Consider the following 13,291-nt stretch of genomic DNA (forward strand, 5'->3'; position numbering starts at 1 on the left):
ATCTTGATCACCAAAGGTATTCAAAATAACAAAGTAAATTTCATGTGATCATTAAGAATTTCCTGTTTACCAAACCAAAATTGCCATTTCTAATACAAGTGATGCTGAATGCTAACAGGAGAAAGGAGGGCACAGTTTTTAAACTTTTGAGTCAGCCGGGCAGTGGTGGCGCACGCCTTTAATCCCAGCACTCGGGAGGCAGAGGCAGGTGGATCTCTGTGAGTTCGAGGCCAGCCTGGTCTACAAGAGCTAGCTCCAGGACAGGCTCTAGAAACTACAGGGAAACCCTGTCTCGAAAAATCAAAAAAAATAAAAAATAAACCTTTGAGTCAGCCTATTATGATGACTGAAAAGTTACAGACTATATCTTGAAAATACAATAATTCACATAACAAGTAAGATAGATCAAACTGTAACTCAAGTTTGGGGATATATAGATAGGCAGATGCGGTTGTAGTTTGTCTACAACAAAATAAAATAATCAAGTTAAAAAGGGGGAAAGGAAATGCGTTATACATTTCTTCAGAGAAGATGCACAAACTTTCTACAAGTGTGAAAAGACTAAATACCACTAGTCATCATGGAAACACATGTCAAAATCTCAAGGATTTATCACCTAGCATCAATCAGGATGATCACCAGGGGGTTATTAAAGACAGATGCTAGCAAATATGCAGAGAACTTGAGCGTTGTTAGTGGGAACATAGCCACTATGGAAGCACGAGCGCTGTTAGTGGGAACATAGCCACTATGGAAGCACTGCAGGGAAGGCACAAAGGCACTTCAGAAAGTTAAAAGTCCAATTGTCAGGTGATCCAGGAAATGATTAAGATGATAAATTTTGCATTGTGGAGTCTGTTTTTTTTCTATAAACAGCAATAACAAAATGATAAATAAAATTTGGAAATAACTTTAAAGCCTTTTTCTATCATTTTATGCTATTTATGTAATTTATACATCATGAAATATTAGAAAAATTATAGTTTTGAATAATAGATGTTTGTATAACTTTAGAAGGCAATGTATAGATTATTGCTCTTCTATACTTCAGGATAGGACTTGGGAATCATTTTACCTCGTATGTTATCTTCAAGCTTGACTGGAGTAAAATGGGGGTGAAGTTAGGGTGAACCTCCGCAGTGAGCCACAGACGAAAGGTATCTTTAGGTTGAAGAGTATTCAATTCCTTTTTACAAACCAAAAAATATTTGTCATACTTTGATGTTGCTTAATATTTGGATTACGTTTCCTTTAAGGTTTTATTTTTTATTTAACAACAGATAAGCAATAAGTAATAAATAGGAACATGAGTCTGGTCATTTATTCTGAGCTGACATCCGATCTTTGCCATTTGCATGCTGTGTGACCTTGGGATCTACAATGTATACCACCTCTAAGCACCTGGTCACGAAGTGCCTGGAGTACAAAGTCAACCTAAGCTATAGGTACTAAGTCGAGGCTGCCAGCTAGACTCTAGCCTCATTGTTCCATTCCCATTTTCAGTTATGCAGTGTTAGCAACACCCTACAAAGTCAGTTTTAAAGGGCAACACACAAGTTCACCTGCCCTCATATCATATATGTAAGTCCTTTACTCAAAGCATTCTTCTTTCTGGGTGTGCCCCTTTAGGTAACTTGATAACTTCTTTCTATTGCCATATGATCTAAGCACCATGTTTCGGTGGAACGTCCTCTGCAGTCCTCACTTCTGCAGCTCCAACTTCATCAGTGCTAATGAATGACACACATCACCCAGCAGCTACGTGGTAGTGTGCTCTGTCTCCAGGGGAAATCTGCAGCCCCCACGCACATCTTGGCTTCCCTTCATATACTCAACAAGTATCTACTGCTCGAGTGAATGAGTTACAGCACAGTCTGGGTTACAGAGTGAGACCCTGTCAAAAATAAAGTAAACTACAACACCCTGACTGCTCTAAAAGACATTGAAAACTACAAAAAAAAATATAATCTTCATTAAACTCTAATATTCATTATCAGTGTCATGTAAAAGTATAGCTAGGAGCAAAAAATAAATAGCAAAATCATGGCCATTGTGCTGGCTAAAAATTAAAAATGATAAAATGTATTCGCATCTCACACTTTTAAAATGTAAAGTTTATACAGAATTTTGCACATCTACAAAAATTAAAGAGAAATGGTACATTTGTTGTTTGGCTATATTTCCAGTATGCTTGTAAATTTTGAGCTGAACCTCTTAAGAGAAAAAAAGGAATAAAAAACATTGTTTTTCAAGATTTGGAATATCATCTTCTCTATATGTTTCAGAGAGTTCTAGCTAAGATTTGATTATTATGTTGACTGTCTCTCAACCAACTGTTTTGAACAAAAAGCAGGATTACTGGTCTTTAGACCCTAAAATGCATGTGAGTTGTTCGATACATATTATATACTAGTGGTTTCCATGGAAAGTATTATGTGAATATTCAGATAGCTTTGGTTTCAAATCTATTTCTATTGATTATAAGTAACAGGACCAGGAGCTCATCACTTAGTTGTTGCCTCAATTATAGATGTATCAATTACCTATTCTTCACAAATTTATTAGGACTGTGTACTTCTAAACATTTCACAAGGATATGAGGCCAGGCCTCATCTCCTGTTCTGTTTGATTCTATTTAAGATACTACTCGGCTGGTTTGATTCAATATTAATTACTAACCCCTCTGGTGAGAACTTTTCTCTGGCTCCTTTCTAAGTCATCTAACCCTCCCTCCCTTCACTCCCTGCATAGCCCTCTTTGTACTGTCAAAGGCACCTCACACCTTCTGGTCATGCATACCTCCACACCCGCGTCTACTGTGCTGCTAAATTACCCAGGATGCCTTTATTCTGTCTCCCGTGAGCCACACTCTGCTCAGGCTTCAGGAGCATCTTTTTTTTTTGGAGTTATGTCTCTCAAGATCAGTAAGACCTTTCTTATCTGAGTAACAGACTTAATTACAGGTCTCCCTTTCCAACACATCAACCAACTTGTTCTGTTTTAAGATGATTTTCCTCCTGGGGCCAATTGAGTTAAATGAGATCATTGTTTCAGTTTACACTTAGCTTTCATAAGTGCCTAAGAACCTCTGTAATTCCTGAGACAGACAACAAAACAGGAGCATATGTAATGGTATAAAGATATCTTCGGCAATCCATCAAAGCATCTCCTACTTTCTTTCTGTAAAAAACTGCTATGCTTCTGTCAATCTTAATTGGTAATTTCTTGGATTCCCTTATCCACTCTTTAAAAGGATAGGACTTTGCAACTTACTGCTAAAAGATCACTTTTGTTTGGCACACATACAGTTTCAAAAATGAATAGGCCTTCAATTATCAAGTATTACCTTCCCTAAACGCGACACACATTACTTGATACTGATACGGCTTGGAGACTATGCACTGAGATGCTTCTTGCTCTTGTGCCACATCCATCTCAAGCTACCTGTGGTGGTTTGAATGAAAATGACCTCCATAGGCCCAATAGGAGTGGCATTATTAGGCGGTGTGGCCTTGTGTCATGGGAGAGGAAGGCTTTGAGGTCTCAAATGTTCAGTCCAGGTCCAATGTCTTCCTGCCTTCCTGCTGCCTGTGGGCCCAGACGTAGAAATCTCGGTTCCTTCTCTAGCACCATGTCTGACTGCGCACTGCCATCCTTCCTGCCATGATAAGCCAGCCCCCAATTAAATGTTTTCCTCTATAAGAGTTGCCACGGTCTTAGTGTCTCTTAACAGCAATAGAACCTAAGATACTACCTTCTCCAGAACTGGAAGCCAAGACACCACGAGATGTAAGTTCTTCAAACAGAGCCAGTCTCCATTCTGGGCACATTCTTTTAGCATTTGTATTGCTAAATCAGCTTGACCTTGACCCATAGCAACCTACACAAACAAAAACCCCAGTGGAAAGTATCAGCTAAAACATTCTAAAATAACATTTTCAGAGAAGGACAATAAATTCTAAACCTCCACAACTGGATTTAAGAAAATTAAAAAACAAATACCAAGAATTAATCATGTTTTCTAAGAGCAATAAACAGTTCATAGTCTAGAGTATAGTTTTTATCTTCCCATGAAAGTCACTGATGACAGGTAAGAGTCTGTGGCACGCTCCTGACTCCATAGCACACACACATGCATACTGTAATAACAAATATGCCATCCCTTCACCAGTGACTGCATGGAGAGCCCAAGGCTTGTCAGTGCTACCCTATAACCAACCAGCGCTGCCCTCGTAGATATATTTCTTTTTAAATTTTAATGGGTATAAAGTATTTGAATTTTCAAATCATTGTGTTTTAAATCATAAATCTTAATGAAAGATATATAGTAACTTTCCAAAAACTGACAATAAACTAATAAATTCCTCTTCAAATCTGCATGCATGTTGACTTGAAAGATGATAAGAATGAACAAAGCTCACTCTTTAAGAAAAACAGTATGGTACTGGGTAGATTTTGCTCAAAATATTTGTGCATTTCTTTGCTTTTAAGTCAAGGAACTTCCAAGTAAACACTACTGCATTTGCTCTGAAAGCATCTAACTAACAATTCTAAAGTCACTTTCAAACTTTCATCAGATGTATCCGTTCCCTATTGTGCTCTGACAAGCAAACACAATTTAGTGCCTTACCTCAAGTGCTCATGGAGCTTTGGGGAGCCTGAAGTTGTGCTGATCTACCATCAAGGCAATGAAACTTTCCTCCCCTCCTGCCTTCCCCCTTCCTCTTCACAGTCTGAACCTCACACCCAATCACCTGCTTCCCTTTAAAAACATACTGGTGATGTCACTGGGCTAATCTGGATAAATCAGAATTAATTTTCCCATCTCAAGGTCCTTAAGGACAAAGGACATTCACAAGTCTCTTCTTGCTGGTCTTGAGTTCTGGATATGAACACCTTTCAACACTGTTCTTTAATTGCCCATTCACTGCTAGGACGTAGGGTCTGGGGTGGGCGGAACAGGGAAGTCCCTACCCACCTGGTGGTAACACTCGCTGCTTCTTTCAGCATTAGCAAGTTCTTGAAGTTCCTGAGAAGGGTCAGCTCCTGGGGAAATGATTATCAAGATGGGCTCGATGTTTAGCGTCTCTTTGTATAAACGTTTGAGATTCAGGGGAAGAGGGGATAACTCCTTCAGTCCTAAAACAGGTATTACAGAAATTAAAAAAGGCAACATTCATTATAAAATATATTGAAAATAATTACATGTGGTGCATGAGCCACCTCTCTGTAAAGCAAAAGGAGACCATCCCAGAAAACCACAACTGCACACAATGTAGGATGATGGATTGTTGGGTAGTGTACTGGGGCGGGGGGGTGTTGTCAACTTTACACAAGCTATCAAGTCATGAAAGGAAGGAGCCTTAGCTGAGGAAATGTCTCCTTGAGATCCAACTGTAAGGTATTTTCTCATTTAGTCATTAAGGGGAGAGGAGGGTCCACCCCATGGAGGGTGATACCATTCCTGGGCTGCTGGTCCTGGGATCTATAAGAAGATGGGCTGAGCAAGCCAAGGGAAGCAAGTCAGTAAGCAGCTCCCCTCCATGGCCTCTGCATCAGCTTCTGCTTTCGGGATCCTGCCCTGTTTTGAGTCCCTGCCCTGATTTCCTTCAGTGGTGAACAGCAATGCTGAAGTGTAAGCCAAATAAACCCTTTTCTCCCCCAACTTGCTCTTTGGTCATGGTGTTCCATCGCAGTAATAGAAACCCTAACTGAGACAGGGGGGCCTGGCCCAACAGTTACAACCACATGACAGATCCTGTATCAGTGGTTCAGCAGAGAGATCATAAAAGCTGGAACACCAGGAAATCTGCTATCAGACTCTCCTAGCTGAATAAACAAGACCAGAAAATGGCACTATTAATGGCCATGTTAATGTGGAAGGGAGGAAATCCCAACGGCCCAATTCCTACACAGAGAACTACAATGCAACTAACAAATGCTGGAAGAAGAAAATAAGCTTCTTCCAGGAATGAGCCCTGTTATTGGTTATCCAATAACAGTAGTCAACTCTGAAACCAAATACGTACAAACAACAAATAGAAACTCAGCAAGTTTTGTATATGTATGTGTGTGTATGTGTGCACACGTGCATGTACTGAGTTTATATGTATACACACACACACACATCTGTGAAAACACACATGATAATAATAAAAGAAAAAGAGGCTATGAACTTGAGAGTGGAGGGGAAACAGGTAGGGTTTGAGGAAGGGTATCTGGGAGTGGCTGGAGATAAGGAAATGAGTAGGAAAAGTGGTATTCTATTTCAATTAAAAAACTCTAAAAATAAGTATATGACGTAGAGACTATTTAGTTAATTTTTAATCTCATATTACATTTTTTCTCTAAAACTCACTCAACTATTAATACTACTTACTTATGAATGCTTCCAAGAATGTTTTTGTAGCACTTTTCCTATGAGGTACCCTCTGCTTGCTACATGGCTATCAGTGGATCCTGACTACCACACTGACCCACTGAAGAAATTAGGAGGTAGAATTAGCATCTCCAGACTGTAATCATCCAAGCAAACACTCTGTCCTGAGACAGGATGAGGAATGTCTTCTGGCACCATGAGCGGGAGTCCAGTGGAGACACAGAGCACCCTTCACACCCTCGCCCACAGGCACTGTGCTCCGCTTTCCTCTGCTGGAGCCCAACAATCTAGTGTCACTATAGATTCCATTTGTTCACCACCTGCTGCGCTAAACCAAACAGTCTATTTATCTGCTGTCTAAATCACATAAGCACTTTGAATAACAAGCAATTTTCTTTGAAGGAAAATACGCAAAAGAAGCTAAACGTCTTGTGCCAGCATGACCTGCCACCAAGAGCGAAGTGCACTCAAACAGCTCCCCTGCACTTCCTCCTCTCCACAGGCTCTCACAACTCTGAAGTCTATTCAGATAGGGAATAACAAATTTCCTATTATATGTAAATTTCTTTTGTCAACATGATTATCTAATAAAAAGTTGAAAATGCACACTCCAATTAAGAGCTTAAAATATACTTGTTTAAGCTAATGTGTAAAAGAAAGTGACACAGACACAACCATGAGAGAGGCTGGGAAGCCGTAATGTCCAGGGATGACGATACAAACAAGAAGGGCTTCCACAAGTCTCCAATCAGCCAGTACAAAGAGTACAAACAGCCAGTAAGACTTTTGTGGTAAACACTTCAAAAGATGAATTGAGTGCCATCAATAAGGCCAAGAGGCACTTGTAGGTATGGAAAGATGCATGCTGCACCCTGATTCCCCTCCTACTCCTCACAACAGCAACCCATTACGATGAAAGCAGTTTCAGAGGCAGCTACTGCAGCTACAGGGAAATTTGCCCTAACAGCCACTTAAGAGTAATGAACTGAATCTAGAGGCATATTTTACAAACGTTATGTTTAACCAGGTTTTTTTTTTTTTGCTTTTTGTTTTTGCTTATTTATTTTTTAGTTTTTACATCCCAACTAAAGTTTCCCCTCCCTCCTCTCCTATTTCTCCCATCTACTCCTCTACCTCTGTTTCCAGGCCTCCCAGGGATATCAACCAGCCATAGTATATCAAGGAGCAGTGAAACTAAGCACCTCCTCTTCTGTTAAGGCTGGATGAGACAATCCAGCAGGAGGAACAGGTCCCAGAAGCAGAGACAGCCCTGCTCACACTGTTAGGAGTCTTACAAGAAGACCAAGTTACACATCTGTAACATATATGTAGAGGACCTAGGCTGGTCCCACGCAGGCTCCCTGGTTGTCAGTTCCGTCTCTGTCAGCCCCTGTGACCCCAAGTTCTGTGGGTTTGCTTGACCCCACTGTCTCCTATAATCCTTTCTCCCCTCTTCCACAGGATTCACTGAGCTCCACCTAGCATTTGGCTGTGGGTCTCCATATCTGTTCCTATCAGTGGCTGGGCGAAGCCTCTCTAATGAAAGCTGGGCTAAGCACTAATCTATGAGTATAGCAGAATATTAATAGGAATAATTTCATTAACTGCACTCATCTGTACCCCAGCACATCTTGTAAGCAGGACATATTATAGGCTGAAGGGTTTGTGGCTGGGCTGGTGTCCATGCTGTGGAATACTTGCCTAGTTATAGGAGAAAGCCAGTTCAGGCTCTGTATCCCCTATTGCTAGGAGTCTTAGCTAGGGTCCTGCTCAAAGATTCCTAGGTGTTTCCATTTCTCAGGGTTTCTAGCTCATCCCAGAAATGCTCCCAGATTCCAGCTGTTTCTCCCAGTACTCCCTCCCTTCCCCCTCCCTCCATTTATCTTCCTCCAACCTGAGCCCTCCTGTTCCCATCTCCCCTCCCATAGTGCCCTCCCCTGATCCACCAGCAATGTCTATTCTATTCCCCCTTTAGACTGAGATTCAGGAATACCACCCCATTCCACCCTCAGGCCTCCTTGCTACTTAGCTTTTCTGGGTATATGGGTTGTAGTGTATAAGTATAAGATGGAATTTCAGTGTCATTTTGATTTGTATTTCCCTGATGGCTAAGGATGTTGAACACTTTTTAAGTGATTCTCAGACATTTGAGATTCCTGTGTTGAAAATTCTGTTTAACTCTGTCACCCATTTTAAAATTGGATTTTTTATGTCTATTTTCTTGAGTTCTTTATATATTTTGAAGCACAACTATCTTAGTTGGTAGAGCATTAGACTCTTAATCTCAGGGTCATGGGTTTGAGCCCCATGTTGGGTGACAAAATGAAGCATGGTTAATAAAACCCAGGGACAGATATTTGGGTTTAACCTGAAGACTGAAAAACAAAGAACCACTGGCTTTAACCTCAACCTCAATCTAAAATGACAATCCTGCCTCCAGGAATCTCAGAATAAAACTATGTCTGAAAGCTGTCTCTTCCCATTTTATAATCTTCTCTAGTTCTGGAATTAAAGATGTGCATCTCTGGGATTAAAGGCATGTACTGCCTGGTTTCTAAGGCATTGTGGCTAGTGTGGCTATTGGGATTAAAGGTGTGTGTTACCATTACCTGGTCGGTAAGGCTGACCAATGGGTCTGTTTTACTCTCTGATCCTCAGGCAAGCTTTATTTATTAAAATATAAATGAAATTCCACTACATTACTACAATCTACTTAAGTTACTAGTAAACTAAACAAACTCAGAATAAATTTTGGAGTTAGAACCTAAAATACTGCAAGTACACTGTAAGGGAGATAGGGTGACAGAAGTGATTTTGGAAAGTTTTAATCTGAGAAGTTAATTAGATGCTAGGAAATAAAATAAAGATGTCTATGCCAGTTGCATTAGCCTTGTGCATCTATTAGACATGCAGAGATAACAACAAACAAGCATGTGGTAACAGGAGCTCAGAATCCCAGCTCCAAGGTCAGGGATTTCAGGTGCACACCATGACACCAAGCTGTTTTCATACATTCCTTAAGTTTTTTAATTAAATTTTTCTTACAGAAATAGAATTATTTCTTTGGAAAATACTCTTTGAAAGGCTAAAAAACAACTATAGTCTGAAAGGTAAATAAATTGTCAATATTTTGTTTTAGATATGCTAAAATTACTAATTTTGAAAATTATATTTCTGAGGTCTACAGTGTATTTTATTGTAACTGATTTTTTTTTTCATTTTTGCCACTAACATTTGAATGTCTTCTTTGTAACCCTTATAACAAATAAAAATGAAAAATATTTCCATAAGAAAATAATTTTTAAAAATTCAGTATTTTTACCTTGTTAAATATAGGATGTCAATTTTGTAATTTAACTAAACACTGAGTACAATTATGTACAACAAGGAGAAGTATATTTCTAGCTAAGTAAGATTAAAAGTTGTATGAAAATAAAACAAATAATAAAAGACATTAAAACATTTTTACTAGAGTTAGCACAAAATGAACTCTAAGTTCCAATGGTGTCACCCCGGGTCAGAGGAGTAGTCTGCAAGGGGCAGGGCTTACCCAGGGTCTTACAGGCAAACAGAGCCATGGCGCTCTGCAGTCTGTCCGGTCGTAGAGCCTGAACAACAAGAACCTAAAACAAATAGAGAATTTTGTACATAGATGTTTCTCAGCAGGATTAACTAAACAACAGTCAATGATTACTAATTAATGTTTACAGAAACAAAGGGTAACCAATCTTGCACACTATTTGCTATATTTGGAACTGTCACAACAGTTATGAACCAAGACTTCCCTTCTATGTCAAAAATTTCTTAAAGTTGTTACGTGAAGTAAGCACAGAATGAGTGAGATTTGTCTTCAAGACACCCTATAAAGGGCCAGTGGCCAGTTAGACGGCAGGGTAAACTTTTAGCATCTGACAGCTGCCTGCCTGGCATCTGAATTACAAGTCCTGTATATATATGTATAACACTCCTTTGATGTATAAATACGCATTTTCAGATGGTTTGCTGTTTGTTTTAAGCACATCTGCTGAGACAGCATTCACTGCACAAGAAAACAGAATGAATTGGCTTTCATAATAGACAACTCAGACAAGAAGCAAGTGGATGACCATTTCCTATGGTGCTGATTTCCAGAGCCATTTGCCAAGTTGAAGTTAAAGACACCCAGTGAGAGATCTCAGGGTTCTCCTTTGAAATGGAGTTTTAAAAGCTCCCTTTCCTTCACATTAAATCCTTTTCTTAGATATGACTTTAAAATAAGTCAATGAAGAATCTGTATGATTTATGCTTAACTGTTTTTTAAAGAACTTTTTCCCTATCACAGGGTCCTACTGGGACCAGAGGCAGAAAGAGTAATAAGAGGTACAGTGGGACACCCACCCAGAATTGTTGCCAGGGCTCTACCTGGGTAAGGTGGTCAAAGCAGAAAGCCCTTCCTCCCGCATGTATATGAAGTTACATAGTACATTAAAGGCAAAGCTTTTACTTAAATGGCACCTCAAAGACAAGAGAAACATCACAGTTTTGATTTTGCTCTACACTTGGATAACATTAAATTTTACCTGCTGAAATAAGGAAACTTTCTTTGCAAGAATTGATGGAAATTCCTGTTCACACATTGAGTGATGATAGTAAGTCCGCCAAAGTGCCATGTCTTCAAAGCAGAGGGTCTGGTAGAGACTGGGGAGTGCGATCTAAAATGGAAACTAGCACATGTAAAGAGCTGCAACCATGTGCACATGAACATACCTTATAAGAACTACAAAAGTCAAGGGAAACGAATTACTATAGATGCTTATTACTTGTTTTCTATGTGGCGACAGTTAGTCTCACATTTCATGGTTAGAAACAAAATGGTGACCTCACCCACATTAAAGCCAACAAAGTACTCCCAAGATAGTATTCTATCAGTCAACAATCATAAGAGATATTTTCTGTTCAGGAAGACATTGGTACCTAGTTGTCTCCACTATCATCAAAACCAAGTGCAAGTCCTAGGACAGCACAGCTGAGCTCATGTTCAAGTGAAAGTGCAGCTCTAGCAACAAGCATGCTCTTTCTGACCCAGCTTTGTTATGGCACTACGGGGGCATCTTAACTGGGTTTCAGATTCAGCCTTTCTCTGTGGAAGACTGTGTCTGTGGAAGTCTTACCAAGACACTTCTACACGAGCTTGGTAAGAATTCCCACCCTCACTAAGGCTATCCACCCAGAGAGGTGAGTGTCTCACTGCCAGGCAGGCTTGAACATTCCTGCAAGGGAGTGCAGGGCACCTTGAGCTTGTGTTGCAGGGTCTTCTGGGTTTCACTCGACCCTGCCCTGTCCCCGCGTTTGCCCTTTTGTCTGCGGTGTCCTTGGGCTACCAGGCATCCCTACTTCAGTGCTGAGGAGTTCCATTCAGACGGGTGAGTGTGTGCTATCCCCAGGGCAGCCTGTCCCGGAAGAGAGCACAGCCCCCCCCATCCCCAGCTCCTGCTGCAGGGGTTTCTTTGTTACACACGACCCTGCCTCCCCGAAGCCTGCAAGGCCTTGGCTCAGGAACAGCATCCTGCTCCTGCACTAAGGCTATCCACCCAGAGGGGGCTACCAGGCATCCCTTTTTCAGTGCTGAGGAGTTCCATCCAGACAGGAACAGTTCCTGCTCCTGTACTGAGGAGATCCACTCAGAGAGTCAGTCACAGCAAAGACTGGGCCAAGACAACAAGACTCTCCTGGCTCCATTTGAAGGAAATGATGGCAGGCACCAATGCAAGAATTCCTCCAACAACCTGAAAGGCAACATGACATCACCAGAAACCTGGGATCTTGAAACAAGAAGAATTAAACACTCTACTCCAGAAGAAATCGACTTTAAACGGAACTTTATGAAAATAACAGAAGACCTTAAACAAGAGGTGAAAAACTGCCATAAAGAAATGGAGATGAGGTGGAGTTCCATCTGGACAGGCAAGTGTGTGCTATCCTGGGGCAACCTGCCCTGGAAGAGAGCACAGCACCCCTCCCCTAGCTCCTGGTGCAGGGGTGTCTTTGTTACACACGTCCGTGCCTCTCCCAAGCCTTCCCTAGGGTATTCAAGGTCCTTGGCTTAGGAACAGTGTCCTGCTCCTTCACCAAGCCCAACCACCCAGAGAGATGAGAGGCTGCCCTCCAGGCAGGTCTGTGGAGGCAAGCACCTTCAGCTTGTGCTGCAAGGTTTGCTATGTGATACTCGACCGCGCCCTGCCCCCACCTTTACCCTTTTGTCCCTGTGGTGTCCTGGGGCTACCAGCATCCCTGATTCAGTGCTGAGGAGTTCCATCCAGTCAGGAATAGTTCCTGCTCCTGCACTGAGGAGATCCACCCAGAGTCAGTCACAGCAAAGATTGACCAAGACACCAAGTCTCTCCTGGCTCCATTTGAAGGAAGAGATAAGAAGGCACCAATACAAGAACTCCTCCAACAACCTGAAGGGCAACATGACATCACCAGAATCCAGGCATCCTGAAACAACAAGAATTGAACACCCTACTCCAGAAGATATAGAAGAAACCGACCTTAAACAGTACTTTATGAAAATAATAGAGGTCCTTAAACAGGAGTTAAAAATCTGCCATAAAGAAATGGAGATGACAAACAAAAAGGTAGATGAAATGAATAAATCTCTCAAAGATACCCAAGAAAAACAAGAAAAACAACAAAGTGCAATAAAACAGGTAAGGGAAACAGTACAAGACCTGAAAAATGAAATGGGGGGTAATGAAGAAAACACAATCCGAAGGAAGACTGGAAATGGAAATTCTGAGTAAACAAACAGAAACTACAGAGACAAGTATTACCAACAGAATACAAGAGATGGAAGAAAGAATCTCAGACACTGAAGATACTATAAAGGAAATAAACTTACAGATTAAAGAACAAAACAAATCCAACAAATTC

At 40.9% G+C, this 13,291-nt stretch overlaps 1 protein-coding gene across 1 annotated transcript in view; it reads right to left on the reverse strand.

The window, feature by feature from the left end:
- Window positions 1–13,291, reverse strand: part of Dync2h1 (dynein cytoplasmic 2 heavy chain 1) — a 229,932-nt gene that overhangs the window by 57,724 nt on the left and 158,917 nt on the right. The window contains 5 exon segments of the mRNA XM_038323616.1: window positions 1,076–1,186; window positions 3,755–3,880; window positions 4,979–5,139; window positions 9,930–10,002; window positions 10,939–11,070. Of these exon segments, the coding sequence (XP_038179544.1) occupies window positions 1,076–1,186; window positions 3,755–3,880; window positions 4,979–5,139; window positions 9,930–10,002; window positions 10,939–11,070 (603 nt within the window).

The sequence above is a fragment of the Arvicola amphibius genome, chromosome 3 (genome assembly GCF_903992535.2).
Source record: "Arvicola amphibius chromosome 3, mArvAmp1.2, whole genome shotgun sequence".
NCBI classification, from domain to species: Eukaryota; Metazoa; Chordata; class Mammalia; order Rodentia; family Cricetidae; genus Arvicola; species Arvicola amphibius.